The sequence below is a fragment of the Notamacropus eugenii genome, chromosome 2 (genome assembly GCF_028372415.1).
Source record: "Notamacropus eugenii isolate mMacEug1 chromosome 2, mMacEug1.pri_v2, whole genome shotgun sequence".
Taxonomy (NCBI): Eukaryota; Metazoa; Chordata; class Mammalia; order Diprotodontia; family Macropodidae; genus Notamacropus; species Notamacropus eugenii.
This window is the reverse complement of record NC_092873.1, coordinates 263,379,491-263,403,542: the sequence shown is the minus strand read 5'-3', so window position 1 is coordinate 263,403,542 and position 24,052 is coordinate 263,379,491. Positions and strand designations below refer to the sequence as shown.

Genomic DNA, 24,052 nt, shown 5'->3' with positions numbered 1-24,052 from the left:
TTTCACTCTATTGTAAGGAAAAAACTTTGGAATAATTTTAAGTGGTTTTGACCTTGTACCCTCAGCATCTAGCATGGTGCTTGGTACATAGTGAGTGCCCAATAACGTTTGATGAATTGAATTGTCAAAAACCAAAAAAGAATAGGTTACTTCAGGAGACAGTGCATCCTCCATAATGGAAAGCCTTCCATTGAAAGGTAGGTGGTCACTTTTGAGTCACTAAATAAGATGATTTTTAAGTCCTTTCTTACTCTGAAATACAATAATTTTATTGAGGCACATGCTTCAGACTGAGATCTGGGAAAGACCTTAGCTCAAAAAAGCCAAGGAGTTTTGAGATGAAGAAACTGGGAGAAGTTGGAGTGTATTGAACATCCTCAAATTTTTCAAAGAGCAGGAGAGGTTTTCATCTGAAAGAAAGTGAACAGGAGTTGTGAGAAGGGAAGGAAAGGTTTGGAGAAGCTTCATTGAGAAGATAGGGAATCTAGATCAGGGAGAAATATAAGGACTGTCTTGCTGAGATGAAGGCCCTGATGAAGGTTGGATTGCCTGAATTTCTAATGTACACAGTAAGTACTGTTGTGGGACTTCGTTCAGTTTTGTTCGACTGCTTGTAAATAGGAACAGAGGAAGCCAATGGCGGCAGATTCAGGGCTGTTTGGCAAAAGAAGAGGAGCAGTTAGGTAAGGACAAGACTCGAGAGCAGAAGACTATGTAGAGTGAAAATGGTTAAATATTGGGTTGATGCTGGAGGGGAAAGAATGTAAAGCGAGAGCCAAGTCTTGGGCCTGAGAAAGTACTGAGCATGGAAGGTGGTTCCCCTAGACAGTTGAAGTGATTGGTTGGGGCTAGCCTGGGTTCAGGCTCAGCACAACTTGCCTGATTCTAAACTGCTTTAATGTTGTAATAGAAAGTTAGGCTTTTGTTTTAATTCTTAAATATCTTGTTTTATTGATATTTTTATTGTTGTTTATTTACTTATTATTTAATTGTTTACTATTTTATTATTTATTGTTTTATTGGTTTTTTTGATTGATTAAAAATCATTGTTATAGGGGAAGCCATATTGGGTAACAGAAAGGGGAAGGATCCACTCAGAAATGAATGTGATATAAAACAAAAAGAGCAATAAAATATCTTTATAAAACTTTTATTGATAAAAACAACATCCACATCCTTTGTCCCTCACCTCTGTGATGAAGGCAGGTGTTTTTTTCTCAACTCTTCTCCAGTCCAATCTTGGTGATTAAATTACTGTGTTTGGTTTCTTTTGTCTTTTTCTTTTTTATGTTTACATTGCTTTAGTCATTGCAGATATTGTTTGTCTAGTTTTGCATACCTCATCCTGTATCAGTTTATACAAATGTTTCTCTGAATTCTTCATATTTGTCATTTCTTGTAGCATTCCGCCATACTCATGGACCACATTGATGGACACTTACTTGGTTTCTAGTTCTTTGCTATCACAAAAAGGGCTGCTACGAATATTTAGATGTAAATGGAACCTTTCTTTTTGTCTCTGAACAATAGAAACTAGAAGTTAAAGAGTGTGGACATTTTAGTCACTTTTTGGTATAATTCTAAACTCAGAATTATTGTGCTCATCTTCCAGTAGCCCTTCTAACATTGACCACTTCCATCTTTTGTCATCTTTGGCAATTTGCTGAGTGTGAGATGAACCCACAAAGTTGTTTTGCTTTCCACTTTTCTTTCGAGTGCTTTGCTAGTTCATATGATTGTTAACAATTTATAATTCTTCTTTGAGAGTTGTTTGTTCATATCCTTTGACTACTTTTCCATTGTGGAATGGCTTACATATTTGTGTCAATTCCCTGTGTACCTTGAATATCAGACCAGCAAATATAATCTTAAAAGTCTTAAAATCTATCTAAATATCTCCTGAAAATATCCACTGCATTTCTTTACTCTTCAAATCTTCCCATCCCTCAAACAACATAAACAACAAGGCAGCCTTTATTTGTCTACATAACTTATACAAACAATCATAAACTAAATATGAAAGGATTATGGGCCTTAGGAGTCAGAAGACCAAGTTAAATTCCTTAAATCTTACAAATAACTTCTAACCATGTGTTCATGGTCTTTGGGGCTAGAACAATAATAAACATGAACTAACCTTTTCTGGACTAAAAACAGCCGCCAGAAAACTTCCCCACACTAAACTAAATAACAGGACCAGCATTAAATAGGCAAAGGTCTTTACTGACTTCATTTTCCAACAAGAATTAAAGGAAGGAAAATACTTATTTTTTTAATAATTTGAGAAAGGATAAAGTAAAGTAGTAATTTTACTTTCAAAGTATGCCTGGGGTAATTGTACCAGGGAAAGTGGTGATGGAAGGCAGACAACCAGAGATTAAAGATTTGCAAGCAAATCACTTACTGATTTGAAAAAAATTTAATAGCAAGGTCTCCAGAGTAACTGATTTCCATTTTCTCTCATTAATTTGGGTTCCATTGATTTTAAATAACAATGCAAATATATTTCTTTAGTGCATCCTAAAATGATATTTTTGAAATTAGGTTGAACCCTAAAAGGCTGGACCCAAAGAGCACATGAAAGAAGAAAAGCTGACAGTGACAGTTAAAGAAAAAAATAGTTGTAGCCTGTTATTTACTGAGGAAAGAATGACATCCATTCAAGTTTTGTTTTGAATGTCTGTCATCCTGCCCAAAATGATTTCATTAGCAAAAATGGCAGAAAGAAAAAGCAAATAGGAGCTGGAATAGTTCATAGAAAAATGCTTAATCTTCTGTATTTTTCTCCCTCTACAGAAGAACAAAATAGAAATTTTCCATCCCGGTCAATGGGAGGTTGTTCTGATCATTTTAGGTTTTAAGGGGTGAGCCAAACCAACTGCATTATTGATTCCAAAAGCAGCCCAAGACTTATCCAAATAACCAAGCCTATGGGCCATTTGGATATCAAATGTTATAGTTTCACATCATTTCTATTACTTCTCTGCAATAATCAGCTAATGTATAAGCTGCTCCTATCTTATTCCTACTTCTTCATAAAGCATTATGTAAATGTGAGCTGTTATCATTTCTGTGCTAGCAAATCAATCCATCAATAAATATTAAGTGTCTGTTATGGTACCATGGTAACCGCTGAGTACTGTGCTACGGGTTGGTTTAGATGAGAACGGTACAGGTAGACCAAGGCCTTGGTCTTGTTGAAAACCTAATTCTAAGATGTCTTTCCCACATGCCAAGACCTCCATCTCTAATTATCACCCACCCCCCACCAAGTTCCCATCAACTTCATTATAAAACTTAACTTACATCATCAGTTGCATGTATCACCTTTTCAGAAAGTGATATGGACCTAGGAGGACAAAAATCACAAGTGTTATTAATGTATTTTGTTCTTACATTTATTTTTTTTTTAATTTTTTAATTTATTTATTTAACTTTTCAACATTCATTTCCACAAAATTTTGGGTTCCAAATTTTCTCCCGATTTCTCCCTTCCCCCCATCCCAAAACGCCAAGCATTCTAATTGCCCCTATCACCAATCTGCCCTCTCTTCTAACATCCCTCCCTTCCCTTGTCCCCATCTTCTCTTTTGTCCTGTAGGGCCAGATAACTTTCTATACCCCATTATCTGTATTTCTATTTCCTAGTTGCAAGAACAATACTCAACAGTTGTTCCTAAAACTTTCACTTCCAACTTCTCTTCATCCCTCCCTCCCTACCCATTCCCTTTGGGAAGGCAAGCAATTCAATATAGGCCATATCTGTGTAGTTTTGCAAATGACTTCCCTAATAGTTGTGTTGTATAGGACTAACTATATTTCCCTCCATCCTATCCTGCCCCCCATTGCTTCTATTCTCTCTTTTGATTCTGTCCCTCCCCAAAAGTGTAGACTTCAAATTGCTCCCTCCTCCCACTGCTCTCCCTTCCATCATCCCCACCACCCTGCTTATCCCCTTTTCCCCCACTTTCCTGTATTGTAAGATAGGTTTTCATACCAAAATGAGTGTGCATTTTATTTCTTCCTTTAGTTGAATGTGATGAGAGTAAATTTCATATTTTTTCTCTCACCTCCCCTCTTTTTCCCTCCACTGAAAAGTCTTTTACTTGCCTCATTTCTGAGAGATAATTTGCCCCATTCCATTTCTCCTTTTCACCTCCCAATATATTTCTCTCTCACCGCTTAATTTCATTTTTTAAAAATATGATCCCATCCTATTCAATTCACCCTGTGCTGTCTCTGTCACTTTCTCTGTCTCTGTCTCTCTCTTTCTGTGTGTGTGTGTGTGTGTGTGTGTGTGTGTGTGTGTGTGTGTGTAATCCTACCAACTACTCAGATACTGAAAAAAGTTTCAAGAGTTACAAATATTGTCTTTCTATGTAGGAATGTAAATAGTTCAACTTTAATAAATCCCTTATGATTTCTCTTTGCTGTCTACCTTTTCATGCTTCTCTTCATTCTTGTGTTTGAAGGTCAAATTTTCTTTTCAGCTCTGGTCTTTTCATCAAGAATGCTTGAAAGTCCTCTATTTCATTGAAAGACCATTTTTTCCCCTGAAGTATTATACTCAGTTTTGCTGGGTAAGTGATTTTTGGTTTTAGTCCTAGTTCCTTTGACCTCTGGAATATCATATTCCACACCCTTCGATCCCTTAATGTAAAAGCTGCTAGATCTTGTGTTATCCTGATTGTATTTCCACAATACTTGAATTGTTTCTTTCTAGCTGCTTGCAATATTTTCTCCTTGACCTGGGAACTCTGGAATTTGGCCACAATGTTCCTAGGAGTTTCTCTTTTTGGATCTCTTTCAGGTGGTGATCAGTGGATTCCTTCAATATTTATTTTGCCCCATGGTTCTAGAATATCAGAACAGTTTTCCTTGATAAATTCATGAAAGATGATGTCTAGGCTCTTTTTTTTTCTTTTTTTTCCTTGTTCTGCATTTATATTGTTTTTTTAAAAATTTATTTATTTAACTTTTAACATTCATTTCCACAAAATTTTGGGTTCCAAATTTTCTCCCCATTTCTCCCCTCCTCCACCCCAAAACATTGAGCATTCTAATTGCCCCTATAACCAATCTGCCCTCTCTTCTAACATCCCTCCCTTCCCTTGTCCCCATCTTCTCTTTTGTCCTGTAAGGCAAGATAACTTTCTATACCCCATTACCTGTATTTCTTATTTCCTAGTAGCAAGAACAGTACTCAACAGTTGTTCCTAAAACTTTGAGTTCCAACTTCTCTTCATCCCTCCCTCCCTACCCATTCCCTTTGGGAAGGCAAGCAATTCAATATAGGCCATATCTGTGTAGTTTTGTAAATGACTTCCATAATTAGACTCTTTTTTTGATCATGGCTTTCAGGTAGTCCCATAATTTTTAAATTGTCTCTCCTGGATCTATTTTCCAGGTCAGTTGTTTTTCCAATGAGATATTTCACATTATCTTCCATTTTTTCATTCTTTTGGTTTTGTTTTGTGATTTCTTGGTTTCTCATAAAGTCATTAGCTTCCATCTGTTCCATTCTAATTTTAAAAGAACTATTTTCTTCAGTGAGCTTTTGAATCTCCTTTTCCATTTGGCTAATTCTGCTTTTTAAAGCGTTCTCCTCCTCATTGGCTTTTTGAACCTCTTTTGCCAATTGAGTTAGCCTATTTTTAAAGGTGTTATTTTCTTCAGCATTTTTTTGGGTCTCCTTTAGCAAGGTGTTGACCTGCTTTTCATGCTTTTCTTGCATCTCTCTCATTTCTCTTCCCAGTTTTTCCTCCACCTCTCTAACTTGATTTTCAAAATCCTTTTTGAGCTCTTCCAAGGTCTGAGACCATTGAATATTTGTTTTGGATGTTCGGGATACAGAAGACTTGACTTTTACGTCTTTCCCTGATGGTAAGCATTGTTCTTCCTCATCTAAAAGGATGGGAGGAGATATCTGTTCACCAAGAAAATAACCTTCTATGGTCTTATTTTTTTTCCCTTTTTTGGGCATTTTCCCAACCAGTTACTTGGCTTTTGGGTTCTTTGTCAAGAGTAGGGTATACTCTGGGGACCTGTAAGATATCAGTTCCTCCAATGTGGCACAATCAAGCGTCTACTGGTCTGGGCACAGGGAAGGATTTTTGTGCCCAAAATCTTAGCAGAGTTTCCTCTCCACAGGCACCTGACCTCCAGTTCTGCCAAGCTAGCACTGTGGGGGTGGGATTCAGTCAAGCTGTGGGGACAGGGCCACCATTCAGTGCGAGACAAAGACCAGCTCCCTCAGTGCCCCCAGGGGTTTTTACAATCCAGCAATGGTCTCAGGCAGCTGTAGGGGTTACCTTGAAATCTGCTGCCCTCTGCCTGATGTGGCCTCTGTGGGCTGCTGCCTGAGGCCAGAGCTATGGGAAGGCCCTTCTTCCTTCCTGGCCAGCTGAAAAGACCCTGTCACTGACCTTTGGCACCTGTAGGTTGAGGGATCTGAGGACTCGCTGCTGCGACTGGAGATTCTGCCCCCAAGGTGTCCTCCTCCCAGAGTCTTGTCTCGCGCCATGCCCCTGGCCAAGGCTGGGTTGGGCTGTGCACTCCACTCTGCATCTGGTGCAACAGATGTTTCCCATGGGCCTTTCAGGTCACCCTGGGCTGGAAATCTCCTCCACTCTGTTGTTCTCCACTTCTGCTGCTCCAAAATTTGTTGAGAGTCCCTCTCTATAGGTATTTTATGGGCTGTGTGGGGAGAGCCTTCGTTTTTTTGTCTTTCTACTCCATCATTTTGGCTCTGCTCCCCTGTTCTTACATTTATGTAATTTCTGAAGATGTACCTCCCAAATTAAACCTCCCTTTTGCACAAAATCATGCAAAACCAGCTGACAAATGACAGTATTGGGCAATAACATTCTGTCTGGGAGATCATCAGCTTTTCTGTTGAAAGGACAGAAGCTGTTCTCCAGGACCACAGCTGATTTTTTAATTACCCAGAGTTTGATTTCCTTTTAGTGATCTTCTCATTTAAGTGGTTTAGTCATTATGTATAGACCTTGCTCTGTTTTTTTTTCATTATGCATACATTCATACAAACTTTCCCATGTCTCCTAAATTCCTCATCTTCACCATTTCTTACTGATCAATAAATTTCATTACTTTTATATATCAGTTCAACAATTTCCCAATCAATGAGAATTCAGTTTGTTTGTAACTCTTTACAGCAACAAAAGTGCTGCTATGACTATTTTGACAGAGGCTACACACATCAAAGGTTTTGGGGAAACTTCAAGTTTAACTCTCTCAGTTGACACATGGGGAGACTAAGACCCAGAGAGTTTAAGTAACTTTAGGCAGATCACATGTGAAGTAAGTGACAGAGTCAAGATTTAAAACATCTCTGAGAATATTTTCTCTGCATCATTCCTGAATCCTAAAGTTACATCAGTAAAAGAGGTTATAGGACCCTGGATGTTTAGAATGCAGGACTTTTTAGGTTCAGATGTTCACATACTTTAATAGGGAAAGAGGGAAAGGAGAGCCTCATCCAATAGCAGTTTGCCTGATTCCATCAGCAGGACAGAGCACAAGGGTGAGCTATGAGAGAATGGTCATAGACCAGGAAATTATGATAGGGTTCTAGACGATGTCAGGGCCATGGTCTAGCAGCCCCTCAATCACCAAAAGACTCACAAGCTCTGGAATATATCTGAAGAGCACGTGAGTCCCTAGCTGCCTTCTAAATATATGGAAAAAGTTCTGTGCCTGGCACATTGTAGGCACTGTACAAATGTTTGAGCCATGTCTCTATGCAGGAATGGGTCTGCCTCTGAAGCTACAGAACCCAGCAGAAAGGTGTCTTCTGCTCTTTTTTTTTTAAACCAAAAGTACTTTGTGATTAGTTTGCTTCTGAAGGAGATAGTGTGAGATCAAGTCACACCAAGGGACTGCAACCATGCAGGACTCACCTGCTGGCTCTGTCCTTCCTTAGGGTTGTGAATGTGTTTCCTTCAGTTCTACTACCTATAGACTGAACCAAGAGAGATGCGTTTCATCTTACATGTCCCTACGGAGCTGACAGGTGGTTGATGTGCACCTGGGCTAGGGCAGGAGGTATCTAGGAGTGGGGCCAGAGCTGGTCAAGTTACCAGGAGGGAGCTGTTGGCAATGAAAATGAATCGCAGGTTAGTCTAGGACAGAATTGCACTTGAGAGTGTGGTTCTGAGGTCCCGCCAGTGTCTATCAAAGAGAAGAAGGAACTACTGGGGACAATAACCTCACAGGAAGGTTACTGACTCTCTGTGTACCTCAGATATTAGCTATCTATCTATATAGTTAAAGAAGATAAAGATTAGAGGGTTACCTAAATTACTATGAACTCTGTTGGCAACATTTTTTAGATATATGAGTGTGCATGTGTGTGTGTGTGTGTGTGTGTGAACATGTCAACATTTTCTAGATATATTCTTTCTACATATATATGTATGTGTACACACATGTACATGTACAATATGTTAGTTTTTAAAAAGAATACTATACTTCATCTTTATTACATACATATTTATACATCCTACTTATGTACATGTGCATTTGGGTCTCTATGATTTTATGGGTCAATGATAATCATGGTACAAATACAAATTACCTGTTCTGGAGGGCTGGATCTCTGGATTCAGTATCAAAAGGTAACAAAGGGCGGATTCTGCAGTGTACTCTGATATTTCCTCTCAGCTCCTACGATGAAAGAAATACCTTCTAATAAACAAGGGAGGGGAGAGACTGAGCTAGCCCTTTGTTTTCTTTTCAAATGGATTATTTTTCTCCAGTAGGTTTCTTTTAGGGAATTTAGCATTAGTTATTTATCAGTTATTTAGCAAGTAACTTTTCCTGAGTGTCCATGCCTCCCTACCCCAACATTTCTTCCTTCCCCAAATGTGGGCAAATATGTTTTGTCTTATGAAAGTTACAAACAATACAAAGTTAAGGATCACATCTTTTCAGCTAATAAAATATTCAGATAGTGAAAATATTCAACAAGAAAAGAAACATATTGTTTTCCACTGAAGTCCTAACTCTATCATATTGTAGTAGGAATATTCAAAATGTATGCAGGCCCTACCACGTTGTAAATGCACTTCAATGCATGTGGCATTTTCCATATAAGGGCCAGCCTAGCTAAGCCTGGAGGGGCTTATTAGCAGGTTGGGCAAAAGATGATAGATTTTCTAGACATAACCATGCATGAAGACTCTCCACTGAGACAGAGAGGGGTCACAATCTGCCTTGGTGAAAGAAGTATGCTTCCTGGCTACATTACGAACCTTGGTGTAGGTTCACAGATTAGGAGTAGGACATAAATTTCAAATTTTTCCTGAAAGATCAAACGTTACATTTGTTTTAGACCTTATGGTATCTTATGTGTCATATACTATGATAATAACAATATTTTAATATTTCAATGGATCTGTGTTTTAAAGAGTGTAAATTACTCTTCCTGCCTTGTCACTTGCTCCCCATCTCTTCCTGGGGAATCCTTGTCCGTGACCACCTGTTCATGCTCCACAAGTGTATGCCCAATCCTTTCCTCTAGAACTCTTGACATTACATGTGAGATGAGCTTTGGCACATTAAAGGACAGATAGGAGGCAGCATGTGCCAGGCACTCCATTTCACCACCCCTACCTTGGAGAGGTGGTGCCCCCTTGGGCCCTGATGGAGGTAGCCAAGGATCTTGAACCCGAAAGCCTTGGGAATTGCAATGCTTCTAGCCCAGTGCCCTTGGCCACCATCCTGTGGAAATGCAGCCTGGCAACTGTTTCTGTACATGCTATAGCTATGCTTACTGAAGGACAAGAAAAGAGAGTTCTTGCTACCAAAGTCCTTGACCCTGTCAAAGGATTCAACATCAGAAAATTATGCAATGTTTATCACTGGACATGACAATAAAGAGGAAATGTTGCCAATAGGCTTTGCTGCTGCACCCTAAGAACCATGGGACTTTTTCATCTGAGTTGCACCTGAAACCTTCCATACCTCTTGGTTCCCCCAAAGAAGAACGTGAGCTCCTTGAGAACAGAAACTGATGTACTTTTCTATTTGTATTCAAGTTTTAACACAATTCATTGCACATGGTAAACACCCAACAAATGCTTCATTCATTCATACCCATGGATTTACCCATGATCTTGTTACAATCCCATTCTTTCTCTTTTTCTGGTTATGAAAATGTCTTTTATGCCCTTCTCTGCTGCGGTACAACCTTATCTCACCACATGTATTTCACCATTATCTTTTGAGAGACTGCAACATTAATCCTTCGACTCTGGTCCTACAGACAGATTGATCCCCCTTTACAAGGATCAGTCTAGCTTGGTTGGTGTGTGTTAGCTGGTTTAGTATGGAGAAGCTGAACACTAGTTGACTTGCCACTAGGTGATGACTTTGGCCATCACAGACTGTGAAGCACATTAAAATATAAAGTCCCATACGACCTCCTTTTTCTGCAATGAGTATGTCAGAAAGGCAGAAAAACAGGCAAAAGATGATAAAATTTTTTAGACCATTGATTAACATTTATAATTATTGGCATACTGTGAGATCCTTGTCTAATGACTGATGAACTGATGTACTAATAGAATATTTTCTAGAATGCTAATAGAGTACTAATAGTGTACTTTCTTCAATCATACAAATGACCTTATTTAAATGAGAAAGATTTCTTTTAGGTGCTCTTTTCTGAAGAAAAAAAGCCAGGGCAGTAAATCGCCTTGGAATAAGGGACAAGAAAAATGACATCCTGACATAATGCTCTGCGGTATTTGGGAGGTTGTCTAGAAATAAAATATTTTGGTTCTCATATTCCCCTGTAATGGCATGTGCTCATACAGGAGAAAAAAGAGTGAAAATAACTGTACTCTATATCATACAAGAACTCTAGAGTTTACAAGCCAGAAGGGAAGTGTCCTGGGCATCATCCACTTTTCCAAGCCTTGGGCTTAGCCCAAGGGCATGACTAGACGCCTTGGTGTTAGTGCGTCAAGGTGCATGTATCATCATTGTCCATGGAGACCTAGAGCAAGGCTATTGGTAGCATAATTCTTTAGCTGATTGGTTAAATGCACTAAGGCCAAGTTTTGGTGAATTGGTGATGGGAGGAATCTCTCACAGCCAGCTGTGAGCATGACAGGATAGTACTTCAGACTGGAAGGACTTCTCATTTCTTTGTAAGCTGCTGCTGCTTTAAACCAAGGCAAGTCCCTAAGGCCCTGGTGAGAGACCTGGAGAGCCGTGCTCATCATTCTCATTAAATGGTTATAACTTTGATGCTGCTACCTAGATGAAACTATTTTGTTGATATTTTTTGCTAACTGGTTTTTTACTCATCAAATCTTGACTGTGCACTTAGTGGCCTGAATAAAATTGTAAATCAATCAACTTAAGAGTATGAATGGCATAGTTTAGAAAGTGTTCCTTTTGTAAATGAAACGCAAACAAGAGTAAGAGAAACTGTACTACTTCTAGAGGTAAATAGTTCTATATCCTGTCTTAGAGATTGACCCAGAATTCTCAGCAGAAGGCCAGAAAAGGCAGGATGGTAGGACTTTAGGAAAAGGCAAATAGGAAACAAAGAGGCTAGCACAAGTACAGTATACATAAATGAAATATTGAAGGGACACTTCTTATCTAAGGCAGAAAGGTGTTAAGTCCATGCTTTGTGGCTGACTCAGTCATTAAATGAATCCCCAGATTTAGCAAAGAATAATAACAAACAATGGATGGCAAATAGAAACTTGAATCTTAAATAGTGCCAGATTTCAGAGAATTTTAGATCAAATAAATAAATACAGTATCTCATTGAAACTTTTGAAAAATAAATCTGAGGAAAAGCAGCTGGAAAAATCTAGCAAGGAAGGGGAAAGAGGACTAGAATTTCCAGATGTTTTTGTACCACTAATGTACCATATTAACTGTCTATTATATTGGTAAAGCAGCTAACGACTAAACACAGATGCTCACCACCAGATTGTTGTGAAGTGTTTTTCTTTTCTGTTTTTCAACTTGATAACGCTCACTTATTTCTTGTAAAGACTGTTCGAGATCAATTGCTCTTGCCTGAAACGCTGAAAATGGTGTTTTTTTTTTAATGAAACAATGAAATAAAAAGCCAACATGCAGAAATTCACATGCACAAACTAGTTGGATCTTACATATCTGCTGGGTTAAATTCCAACTGAACTCTACCTGACTCATTTGGTGGTGGTGGTCTATATTTTTGCTACTTAGGATGTCTGGGTTACATGATTTGCTCTGAAATTTCTGGGTCAACTAGACCTAGGTGACCACTGTCTAGTTAGTTGAATGAATGGAGCAGTCAAGTCAGTCAAAACAGTAAAAGCAGGTAAGTCTTCTATTTAGGAGAAATGTTAGGTTTCTACAGAAATAGGGGTTGGACTGAGAGGGGTGCAAAGATGACAGTTATGGCGCGAGGAGGCAGGCAGCAATATTTTGGGTCTGAAGAGGAGAAAAGAAGCTATCATTTGAAGTTTTATAAAAGTTTTTTGTTCAGTTATTTCAGACTCTTTGTGACCCTCTTTGGGGTTTTCTTGGCAATGATACTGGAGTGGTTTGCCATGTCCTTCTCCAGCTCATTTTACAAATGAAGAACTAAGGCAAACAGGGTTAAGTGACTTGCCCAAGGTCATACAGCTAATAGACACTTGTCTTAGACAGCATGTGAACTCAGGTCTTCCTGACTCTGGTCCCAGTGCTCTATCCACTATGTTACTTAGGTGCCCTTTAAATGAGTTATAATAAAATACAATGGGACAGCTGGGTGGTGCAGTAGATAGAGCCCCAGTGCAGGAGTCAGGAGGACCTGAGTTCAAATCTCACCTCAGACACTTGACACGCACTAGCTGTGTGACCTTGGGCAAGTCACTTAACCCCAATTGCCTCATCCTGGGTCATCTCCAGTCATCCTGATGAATATTTGGTCACTGGATTCAGATGGCTCTGGAGGATGTGAGGCTGGTGACCTTCACAACCCTCCCTCACTCAAAGCAAAGTCAAGTGCAAGTCATGTCATTATTTCTCTGATGGCATGGTCTTCTTCAGGCAATGAAGGACGAATATACAATAAAATATAATAAGAAAACTGAAGATAATGCTCTGCATTTCCTGGCACTGAGAAAGCCAAAGATTGCACAGACAGCTTAAAAAATGCTCCATGTTTTTCCAGAGCAGAAATACTTAGTGTTCTATATGCAATATGTTATTAAATTTCACACAGTTTGAGCATTTCCTGTCAATATAAAAAATTCATCATTAAATTATTTCTTTCCTTGACATTTTATGTAAAATTCCATTTAAAAAATCTTAAATATAATTTTTTCATAAATATAACATTATTTTCTGTATTAACCTGTAGAAAACAGATAAAGACAAAAAAATTAGAATATGGTAACAATTGTTTTCAGAATTCATTATACTACCTAAATTCATACTAAACCAAGGAGGTCAGACTGAGAACTTGCATCACTCTCAACTTGCTTTAAGTTAGCACAGCAAGAAAGGTAGTACATTTGAACTATAGGATCAGGAAGGTAGGAGTTGTAGCAATTCACTTCAAAAAGCAAAAAACCTTGCCCACATTGGAGCTTCCAAGAGCCAGCAAGATGGGGTACAGCAACATGGCATCTCTCCTTGTGTGTGTGTGTGTGTGTGTGTGTGTGTGTGTTGTGTGTGTGTGTGTGTGTGTGTGTGTGTGTGTTTCTACCCTAAGAGCTCCTTTGGAGAGTGACATGGTCCTTGGATCCAACTACTTCCTTTTACCTTAGAAGAAACCAAAGTCCAGAGAGAGGTCCAAGGTCAATCAAGTATATTAAGTGGCAGAGACAAAATTTGAATGAAGGTCTTAAGACTCTAACCCTGATGCCCTTATCCCTGCCCTGTACCATACTGTCTCTCAAACAAGGTCAGTAAAACCTGACCTTGACAATAACTTCGGAACTATTGCCTCTTGCTCAGGGTACTCTAAGGTAAGAGGACTTGGCTCCTCCAGTCAGCAGTCTCAGGAATCAAAATAAAAGCTTGCTAGACTAATTCCTAAAGCAGTACTATTTTCAAAATTTGTACATGTATTTCATAATAGAAAACATAACAATCATTTTATTAGGCAAGTCATTATTATCCATCAAGAAGGATGGTAATGATGATGATTGATGTTGCTGAGATAAACACCTTATATTTACTCAGCATCATTCGTTTGAAAGACTCAAAGCATGGTGCAGATTTATAATCATTCTCCTCTAAGTGAAAAGTAAAACAATAAGTCTACATTTTTAAAGTATGGACACAAATATAGACATGAAACTTTACCAGAGGGACACACTCTTTCTCATTGCCTAAGAGGTTCCAAGTCTAAGTGTTTTTCACCAGAGAGGTTCAATCTCCTTTCTCCAAATATTATTTAGATGCATTGACCAAATTCTATGAAAAAAAAATGTCTAAGTGAAATAATAAGATGAGCAAATAAATCAATATACACTTATTAAGACCCTTCTTACGCGAGGTCACATAGGTAGGTAAATAGTGGAAACAGTTCACATCCAAGTCTTCTGACTTTGAATTATATACTCCTTATGTTATACCACATGATACTAAGCTATAACTGTATTCCCCAGGCTCTAGGAGAGCAGTGTTCACTTAAGGAATGTGCGCTCAACTCAAATCTGACTTTAAATCAATGACATACTGAGAGGTTGAGTTTGGGGACTGTGTTGACACAAAGTGTGTTGATTGGCAAGTATAAAAGATCTAAATAAAAGGAATTCAAACTTGAAAGTTTTGTCAGATTAGCTGAGAAAAAAAATATGGTCTTCAAAGTCAATGTTACATTTAATTTTAGTTGTTGAATTTGTGGGGGTAAGGATGATTTGTTTCCAAGGGTAAAAAGGGAAATAAAATTAAATGGAAAGAATTTTATAAGCACAATTTAGACAGGAAATACAAAATCAGTTTAGTTGAGTCTTTAAGGATCATATACACATATAGATATATCATACTTAAAGACTTTAGCATTTCTCCCATTATCATTTGACCTTTAAATTCTTAAATATCCTTATATGTGGGACAATATAATTTCTACTCTGACTAGGGGTTTTGACTATATATCAGAGGTCAGAATGCTTATTTTGGCAGGGGAACAAAGTAAAACAATCTTTCCCAAGCCCTGTGCTATAGGGTCATAAAACCATTACAACTAAACAGTGATCTAGCTGTGACATTATTATTAATTAACTTTTTTTTACCAAGTAGTCTTCATGAATTCTTTTTGTGTTGTTGTGGTATTTTGAATCATGTGCTTTTCTTTGTGACCCCATCTGGGGTTTTCTTGGCAAAGATACTGGAATGGTTTGTCATTTCCTTCTCCAGCTCATTTTACAGGTGAGGAAACACTTACCCAGGGTCATAGAGCATGAATTCTTTTACTTTTTGTTTAAAAAAAAAAAAAAAGAAATTTTTTTTTTTTGTAAGTAGGCCAGGTCTAAGATACAGTTTTAGCCTTACAAAACAGTTCTGGGAAGCATCATTGCAATTAAAGGTAATGTGAATAGGAAAAAAAAATTGAATCAGATGAAATACAAAATAGAAAAGGATGCAATAAACGATTTTTTTTGCCCCTGTCCCAGAACCTCAACCCCTGAAGGCCATTCAAGTCCTGGTTTTGCATTAGGAATGTCAGTCCTGACTAAGACAGACCTAAAATGTTTACCGGTGAGAAGATTTTTGATTTTTTTTTGTGCTGTAGCTGCTTTTGTGCCATGACTACTTAAGTCTTGGTTCTTTGTCTTCTGAACTTAGTTGTAAATTCAGCTGGCCTGTAATGTAAGTTTTAAAATCCAGCTTTCCTGCTAATCACTGATCTATTCTTGCCTGGAGGAATTTAATTGACCTTGAGGAATATGTGTGAACACAAGGAAATCAGCCGTAACATCTTTGTAGCACCAAGATATCTTTCAAGGATGTCTGGTTTTTATCTTGTACTTGCATTCTACTCTCCAGAGGGAAGGGGTGGGGAGTTGTTACTGGCCCCCTATCAACAAACATCCAACCAATCATGTGGCTCCCTGCACCTCAGCTCCGTAACTAATCAAGTTGCTCTTAACCATATGATGTCACCTGTTCTGTTCCGTGTTCTGTACTCCTCCAAACCTAGATAAGGGGAACTGTCCTTTTGCTTCAGGTCTTTGGCATAAATGGAGGCTATCCACTGACCCATTTATTGACAGGCAGCATATCCCTGCTAATAAATGTTAACTTATGCGAAGAATTGCCTCATTTTACCCTTTTGTCAAATTTCACTTGTAACACCAGGCTTTATTTCTTTTTTTTTCTTTCATAAGACAGTTGAATCCTAATTCTATCTTGGCCAATGATTCACATGATCTTAAATGATAATTTTATTTTTCTATGCCTTGAGACAATCTGCCAAAGGTTCTGATTTTGGAAGTGGTCAGGTCATGTCTAAACTGTCTGATAATGGAAACATTTTCAGAACAGATGGAACCACTTCATTTCTCTAGTGCTACAAAATGAGGGGGTTGTACTAAGGGTGATTAATAACGTCCTTTTTAACTGGGAAATACTTCAAATGTCTGATTATTATAAGTTCAATTTAAAAATGTAAAAAGCAGCCTTTGGAAGAGAGTTTCTCCAAAATACAATGCATTTGTTAATTTCGTTTACTTTCCACAGTAGCAAATCACGACACCTTTTACAGTAGCATTTTTTTTTTTTACATTTTACCATGTGTTTAGGGAAGGTTGGGAAAAGGACAACAATTTCTGAAATGAGCAGTATTAAATCTATCTTATTAATTAAATTAATCAAATACCTATAAAAATGTAAATTTTAAAACTAAATATCCTGTTCTCAGATGCCAGAAAATTGCTTTGCTATTTTCCCTTACCAAAGTGGCCAAGTAGTACATTCCTATGAAATCCCATCAAATTCAGTTTCATCAACAATGGCAGGGTGGGGCAGGAGAGGGAAGGTGCCGTCCATAATGTGCACAAAGTTTAGAGCCAAGTAATTTGGAAGTCAGGCATGAAAATATTCAATCACTCAGGTACACGTGATTTTTATACTACCTACTTATACCTTTGAGATCAGCATGATCCAAAAGAAAAACAATCATGATAATCAAGTTATATTCTCTACAGAAATTTTCTGAACCCAAGTGACCCAATTTGTATTTGCAATTAATGAGGCTTACATTGCAGAGTCTCATTCTCGAGCTGTGTTCCTTGAACAGCATCCACTATCTGAGAAAGATAGTCCTGGTACTGATGTTGGAAATTTCTTATAAGTAGATAAGAAAAAGACTGGAAATCTTTTAGGTCTTGTTTAAATTTCTATAAATGAGAAGAACACATTCCTAACCATTAATACCATTGCTAATGTCAACGACACTTTTAAAGAAAAGTTTTATCTGTGCTTCTTTGTATAGTCATTTTCCTGATAAACAATTTCCTCCCATTCAATAGAAAACAGTCCCTCAACTACAATTATTTAAAGTTCTGTGTCTTAGAACATGAAATACCAAATAAAAGCAGAAAGACGGTAACATATGGTATTTTTCTTCTGGCTCCATTGACTTCCTTATGAATTTGGCACCACTTCCAAACCTCTGTGTCACCCTGTCATTAAATGGGAAAAGAATTTCTTATCAATTACCCAGATCCACTTTTAAGAGCCATAATTATGATGGATGAATGAGAAAAAAAAATGGAATTTTCATAAAGTTAAAACTATTTGCCATGGACTCAAACATAGTAAAACTCTGAGTACATTTTTTTTTTCAAAATCCTGACAGAAATCTCTGAAGGACAAAGCATACCAAACAAAATTTCATTCATCATGGTTTCCTTTTGCCCTTGAGATTGTTTTATCAAAACAAATCTTTCTCTATACACAAGTTTTCCATACAAAAACACCCAAAAAGAATTCTTCTCTTTACAAAGTCAAAAAAATTTCTATATACACAGAGAAGATAAGTAAATAGTGTGAAGAGAATGCACTGCCATTCCATGGTACGGATTAATAATGGTCTTTGATCCCACAAACCCAGTAAAATGGTACAATTATTTTGTCTGTTTCTTAATTTTTAATCTAAAACATGGATATCATAGGCTTAAAGGATCGGATTACTTGCATTTATCAGCATGAACGTTCTTATGTATGTGTTGGAGTGAGGTAACAGAAATGAAAGGTATGTTCTAAACGCAAATTTTTGTATTAAACTGAATAAGTACTTAAAATTGCCTCAATTTTTTTGAGTAAACAAGGAAATTAATAAAAGTAAATACTATTATGGTGATTAAAAAGAATTTAATTACTTTTATCATTTATTTTAGAAAGATTTATTGCTTTAGATATTGTTCAAATGTAGAATAATTTATTTTATCATTATTTATTAACAAATTACATTTAACTGCTATACTAGGACTATACTAGGTTTTATCCAGAATTTAGACAAAGTCCTTATTGTCCTAGAGGATCTATATACAGGACCACTAACATGGTGTTGCAGTCAAGACAACTGGTAGACAAAATCATAAAGAAAATATAGACACATCTCCATGAAAGTGATACAGTCAGATCTAAAAATGTATAATAACTTTTTAGTGGTTAGAAAGGGCTTAACTCTAGAAGTCAAAGAGACTTCAGTCAAGAGTTAAAGAGGGGGAATTTTAGGAGCATTTTGAATAATGGAAGAAACATGTTGATGCACTAGGGATGGTCTACCATTCCAATTATATGACATAGTTTGGAAGGATATATTGTAGAACAGTGGTTTTTAAAGTGTTGTCCATAGACCCCTGGGAGTTCCTGAAGTGAAAGCTATTTTCATAATGATACTAAGACATTATTTGCCTATTAAAATATTATTCAGCTTTCCCATTACATAGCTGTGTGAGGCTGGATTTTCCTCATATGCTTCAATCAAAACAACGTATCACAATGGATTGAATGCAGAAGCAGATATCAGAATTCAGCTGTCTTCTATTAAGCTAGATATTAAAGAGATGTTCAGACACATGTGAAACAATGCCACTGTTCTACTATTTTTTGGAAATAGCAATTTTTATGAAAATGTTATTTACATTATTTGTAAATGAATGGAAAAATATTTTAGATTATCAATTTTAATTTCAAATATGGTAAACATTGATAACTCTAACTCACATGACCAAAGAGCTCTGAGGGGTCCTCACTTTCAGAGTGTACTGGGGTCCTCAATAATTTATAATAATGTAAAGAGGTCCTGAGATCAAAAAGTTTGAGAAATGCTGCTGTCGAATAAATTAATTTGAGAAGAATAAAGGGTTTGTATAAGATTTGGTCTAAAAAGGAGATAAAGAAAATACAGTAAAAAATCTGGTGCCCTAAAGAAAGCTGAAAGCTTAGGAATTACTATGTGCCTGAAGAAAGCTGAGGAATTATTACGAAATTTGATACAAAATATATTTATTGTTTTAACACTTATGGTATTTTTACCATAATCAAGGCATCATCAACGATGATGACTTCTAAATGACCAACATTCAGCAGATGCATAGAAAGCAAATATTTTAACTATACACTTTGGTTATTTTTCTTAATAATTACTTTTGTTCATTTTAGAACAATTTATTGTTCTAGATATTATTCAAATAGAGAATAATTTATTTTATCATTATTTATTATTAAATTACATTTAAATACTATGTGAACTATATTAGATTTTATCCAGAATTTAGACAAAGTCCTTATTGTCCTAGTGGATTTCTATCCAAGATGGCTAGCACAGTGTGATGGATTTTTGCTGACCTAGTTACCTGGTCTGCCTTGGCAAAAAGAAGAGATCATTATATGTACAGTCTGTATAGATATATGAAGAAAACTGACCCATAACAGGATAAAAACCTATCCAGGATTCTTGACTTCATTCTATGGTCCAATCAACTCTTATAAATATGTCTTGTTCTCTCTGTTTTGTATTTGAATGTTTCAGAATAGCTAGAGACAGACAATTTGATTCATTTAAAGGATTTTAACTTAAAAATCTTCAAGTATACTTTCAATATGCTAAAGTGCCACATTAAAAAAAAAGTAAAGACACCATTTCCATCCAACTAACCTATAGCCTTATTAATCATGACAGCTCACTAATCACATTTACAGGTGGTGTTTTTGTCATAGCAATGACTACATGTCAAAGTTTTGACGCTGGACACATTGTTTGGCTGTAATGAAAAAGCAAAACAATGCCTTGAATTGGAGGTTTAAAAATAACTTAGCACAATTTTACTTGGAGAATCGCCAGTGAAACAATATGGAAACCTAATTTTTATTCTAATACTATCCCAGAACCTGTCAGTACTGTCGAGGGAACCTTTCCTCTGTAATGACATGCCATCCTAGCTTTGGTTTTAATAAAACATCTAAATGCAACCATTTTTCTAGCATTTAGTTGTTTTTTTTTTTTGAAGTCAAGACAGATTTGACATCAGCCTAGAAAATGAAATTATTATTCCTTCAGAGGGAGCATATCACCAGAATTGGCTGCAGAAATTATTTATTCTGTTTCTTAAATGCCTTGTCTTTTTTTTTTCTTTTTATTCAGAAGCAGCCCAGATATGGGTCACTTTACAAACTTTTGCCCTCTATTCTGTGAGTGCTGGAAAGCAAGGCCTAAATGAGGAGGTTGTCTCCAGTGTGAGACATTCATAACAAAATTTGAGCAAGTTTTTCAACTAGTATCGATCAGTCGGTTTTAAAGAAGGGAATGTTCCTTAACACACATGAATTAGCTTCAACTACATTTTTTTTGAGTCCCATAAAGACAAGTCTCTTTTATATGTCACAATTCAAGCTCGACTTAGCTCACATTCCTTACCTTTTGCCTCCTGGATTCAGATTATATAGCTCACTTTTCACCTCCTGGATCCTGGTTGCATACTTCACCTTTCCTCTCCTGGGTGCAACTCAGGACCTTAGCTTCAGATATCAGGCTCCCTCCCATCCACTACCCTCCCCAGGAGGTACAGAACATCTGTGCTCCTACACTTGGAAGAGACCTCAGTTACTGGGTCATTCACTGGATCCTTGAGGGTGAAAGCCTAGTTAAAAGAGACTAAATTCCTGTGCCTCACAAATTCTCACTCTTTGCATCAAAGTGTTAAAAGAATCCCTAGCTACCAAAGCATAAACCATACCCCTACCCCTATCATCATTTTCCAGTTTTTCAACCTCATGTACTAGTGAAGAGCCTTGCCTCTTCAACTCTGAAGACTCATTTCTATTGTACCTTCTAGAATCCACATATTGCCGTTTTCAAACTTCCCTTCATGCGGCACATTTTCCTCTTGTACTCACCTCTATGTTCTGGCACTCATTGAGACGTGCTTCCCCTCAGTTCACACTGAACTCCTACCTACGCTTTCTTGCACCCTCCCCAACGAACCCTGATCGCACTGGTCCTAAAAGGTCCCCTCTACCTCTAGTTTCTCTTTCCTCTATTTCATCTTCCACACAGCTGTTAAAGGGATTTTCCTGAAGTATAGGTATTATAATACTGATTATATTACTTTCCTGTTCAGAAAAATATAGTGGTTCCCTATTACCTCTGTGATAAAATAAAAAATCTCCTGTTAGAGATTTCAAGTCCTTTCCACTTTTGTTGTACATCAGTCCCCCTTCAAACACTCTTTGATCTATCAGACTGACCTTAATGTTCCTCATACTTGGCATGCCACTTATTATTCTCTCTATGCTTTTGTATAGATTATTTCCATGCCTGGAATTCATTCCCTCCTCACTCTTGGAGTAACCTAGTTTCCTTCAAGGCTCATCTCAAGCAACAAACTTCCATGAGATCTTTCTTGATACCCTTTCTCCTCCCCACCCCCAACAAGGGCCTTTCTCCCCAAAGTATCTTGTATTTATTTGTTCACACTTAAAATTTGTAAGCGCTGTCTTTTCTATGATGTGTGTGTGTATAGATATAGAGGTATGTGTATGTACATAAATATATACATATTTTTATTTGTTCATATAGATTATTTACATATAAAAACTACCATGTGAACAGCGCCTTTGACATGTGACTAAGCTTCCTTACCTGTACTACCTGGTAGATCTGGGTTAGGTTTGAGTATGTATTTCTTCTCAAGTCTTGTTGCTGATTATAAAGACAGCAAAGTTGCATAGCTTTACTGTTGCTTCTTTCAATGATTCCATGATACTTTTAAGGGAAAGAAAAAAAACATTACTTTAACATTTTAAAAATTTATGACTTTAAAAGAACAAAGTACCTGAAGGTAATGATGGGAGGTATTCTACCTAGAGACATCTGAAGGTGTGAATGGAGCAACGAAGGAAGAAAAATCACTATGGAATTTATTTCTTTACATCTATTTCATTCACCAAAGGAAATACAAGTTAAAACAGACACCATTTATAACAATGAGGTGCTACAATGGACTTGTGATAGAAAGCTTCAGCAGATGTCTGAATAATGAAACATCCTCATCACTACGAGATCGTGCTTCTACGACAAGCTTGTCATGTATTTCTCCGACTCCTCACCTATTTCTTCTTTCTTTCTACATCCGTAGTATACTCTAATGATAATACTCCTGTAACTTCCACCTTTGTTGATTTTCTCCTGCATTGTCTCCATTATGATCCATATAGGATTTCTTGATTGTTTCAGAAGACTACTTCTTTTAGATTTATGTTGCGCTATCCCTTCCTCACCCCTTTTACAAATCATATTTCTTTTGAGTAAGATATATCCTTTCAGAGACATATTTCAGAGGTAATCAGTAGATGCAGTGAATAGAGGACTGGACCTGTAGTTAGAAGACCTCAGTTCAAATCTGACCTCAGATACCTGCAAGCTATGACATCTTGTGCAAGTTACCTGGCATCTGTTTGCCTTAGTTTCTTCAACTGTAAAATGGGGATCATAATTAGGGATGGAGAAGTTTCCCATCTCAGGGTTGTTGTGAGAACTAAATGAGATCATTTTTTGTAAAGCATTTACTATAATTCCTGGCACATAGAAGGTACTTAATAAAAAATAAGTTAGCATGTTCTCCCTGCCCCTATATTCTAGCCATGTCCTCTATGGGCAAGTATTAATATTTGTAATAATTGCTCTTCCTCCACTTTATTTTCCACTGGAGATGACTAGGGTCTCTTTTGAGCACCCTAGATTTCATTGGAAAGTCCCTTCAGTGTTCTAGACTTCAAGGTAATAGAATACAAGTTCATTTAAAAAATTTTTTTAACCTAACATTTAATGTCAATACAAACTAAACTAGCTTGCTGATTATATTTAAATTAACTTCAATACCTATACAAATATAACATGATTTTAGTTACCTCCTCTAAGTCCCCAACCAGATTCTTTGTCCCTTCATTCTTATTTCCTTATCTTCCTAGGCTTATAATTACTATATATATTCTAGTCTTCTAGATCTGTTTTTTTCACTTTGCTTTGTTTCAGATGATTATTTTTGTATTCCGCATATGTGTTGTTTTTTATTTTAAATAATTAATTTTTAGTTTTCAACATTCACTTTTATAAGATTTTTAACTCCATTTTTTTCCTCCCTCCCTCTCCTCTTCCCTCCCCAAGACAGTATGCAATCTGATGTAGGATACATATGTATTAATTTTAATTTAATTAATTATTTAATTATTAATTAATATTAAGCATATTTCCACATTAGTTGTGATACTTGCTGGTCTTAATTCCATTCTTCTATTCTATTAATGTACTACAATTTATTTAGTCAAGCATTTAAATTGTTTCCAGTTTTTTGTTTTTTGAAATTATATATAATGTTACTATACAAATTTTTAAGTAGAGAGACGTTTCTGTTTTGGAAAACATTTTTAGGGTATATTCTCAATAATGGGGCTATTGAGTCAAATACAATATTGCTTTTAAATATTTACTTCTTATTGCCAGATTGCTAACTATGGGGTCCCAAAGTATCCAACCTAAAAGAAAAACAATGAGATAGAACTCCAAGCCATTAACCAT

General features: G+C 36.8%; 1 protein-coding gene across 3 annotated transcripts in view; it reads right to left on the bottom strand.

Moving 5' to 3' along the window:
- Positions 1-24,052, bottom strand: part of KIF25 (kinesin family member 25) — a 91,522-nt gene that overhangs the window by 50,679 nt on the left and 16,791 nt on the right. For 2 of the 3 annotated variants that reach the window (XM_072643914.1, XM_072643915.1), the window contains 5 exons: positions 22,118-22,240; positions 17,228-17,366; positions 11,968-12,071; positions 8,597-8,685; positions 3,307-3,349 (listed from right to left, as the gene is read on the bottom strand). In XM_072643914.1, coding sequence (XP_072500015.1) covers positions 3,307-3,349; positions 8,597-8,685; positions 11,968-12,071; positions 17,228-17,366; positions 22,118-22,240 — 498 coding nt within the window. The remainder of the gene's footprint in view (positions 1-3,306; positions 3,350-8,596; positions 8,686-11,967; positions 12,072-17,227; positions 17,367-22,117; positions 22,241-24,052) is intronic. The other variant, XM_072643916.1, reaches the window with a different exon arrangement.